This window comes from Sinocyclocheilus rhinocerous, unplaced genomic scaffold, assembly GCF_001515625.1.
Source record: "Sinocyclocheilus rhinocerous isolate Xijiao unplaced genomic scaffold, SAMN03320098_v1.1 scaffold5634, whole genome shotgun sequence".
In the NCBI taxonomy this organism is placed as follows: Eukaryota; Metazoa; Chordata; class Actinopteri; order Cypriniformes; family Cyprinidae; genus Sinocyclocheilus; species Sinocyclocheilus rhinocerous.
Window position 1 is genome coordinate 12,551 of NW_015623691.1, and position 967 is coordinate 13,517.

Here is a 967-nt window from a genome sequence, read left to right on the forward strand (position 1 = left end):
GCTGTTATAAATTCACTGTAAACCACGGCTTCACGGGGCTTATTGCTTTATTCGCGTCACTCCACACAGTTTCTATGTGTCGAGCATTGAACACAGTGTTGCCAAGTCTGTGGAATTGGGCTACTCCTACTCTGTTTCCGCGGGGGGTTTTCATGTCCACGGGTTTAAGCGACCACAATAACGTGATATTTAGCCCCTAAAATGCGAATTTTACCAGGGTAACCCCGCAATAAACCATGCATTTTACCCCTCGAAACACGATTGGGCTAGTGTTTTGAGTAACACTTGGGTGGGTTTTGTTGTGAAAACCTAGCAACCCTGGTTAAAGGTTTCTCCAGCGGGTCAGTTTGAGCTGGTCAGCGCTGGTAGCTGCTCGCAGTGACCGTCAGTATCTGTTCCTGCACCTTCTCCGTGATGCCTCCGCTGTGTTTGGTCTGGATGCCGCAGGTCCCCGTGCTTTCCTCGCTGTCCGTGTCTCCGTAACAGCTGGAGCCCGAGGAGACCGTCACACAGCCCGAGGAGTCTCTGTCCTCACGCTGACCGCTCGTCTGGTCCTTCAGCAGCTGCATCAGGAAGCTGATGTACTTCATGGCCAGCCGCAGGATCTCGTTCTTGCTGAGCTTCTTGTCAGGCGGGTGGGTCGGGATGAGTTTGCGGAGCTCGGAGAAAGCTCCGTTTACGTTCTGCTGCCGCCAGCGCTCGCGGCTGTTAGTGAAGACACGCCGAGCCATCTTCTGAGGAGGACCTGAAGGAAACCACACAGCTGAGCGTTCACCACGATGCTGAACCAAGGATGAAGAAGAGTGTGAAAACTAAACAACATGCGTCTCCTAGGCTTGTCAAAAATACCGACTGCTGAGATCGTGAAAATGTGACGACAGCAGCATCTCCCGCGAGCATGTTGAGTGGATTCTTACAGTTGTTCTCAGTCGCTTTGGTGCATTTCTCAGATTCTCAAAACGACTTC

At 52.1% G+C, this 967-nt stretch overlaps 1 protein-coding gene across 1 annotated transcript; it reads right to left on the reverse strand.

Moving 5' to 3' along the window:
* Window positions 1-6: 6 nt before the first annotated feature.
* LOC107731002 (protein lyl-1-like) lies at window positions 7-740 on the reverse strand. Its single transcript, XM_016542003.1, has one exon. The coding sequence runs from the start codon at window positions 729-731 to the stop codon at window positions 357-359; it is 375 nt and encodes a 124-aa protein (XP_016397489.1). The 5' UTR covers window positions 732-740; the 3' UTR covers window positions 7-356.
* Window positions 741-967: the final 227 nt, after the last annotated feature.

Excerpts from the sequence above, each read along its gene's own strand:
- LOC107731002 (XM_016542003.1), bottom strand. The coding sequence starts at position 731 with ATGGCTCGGCGTGTCTTCACTAACAGCCGCGAGCGCTGGCGGCAGCAG.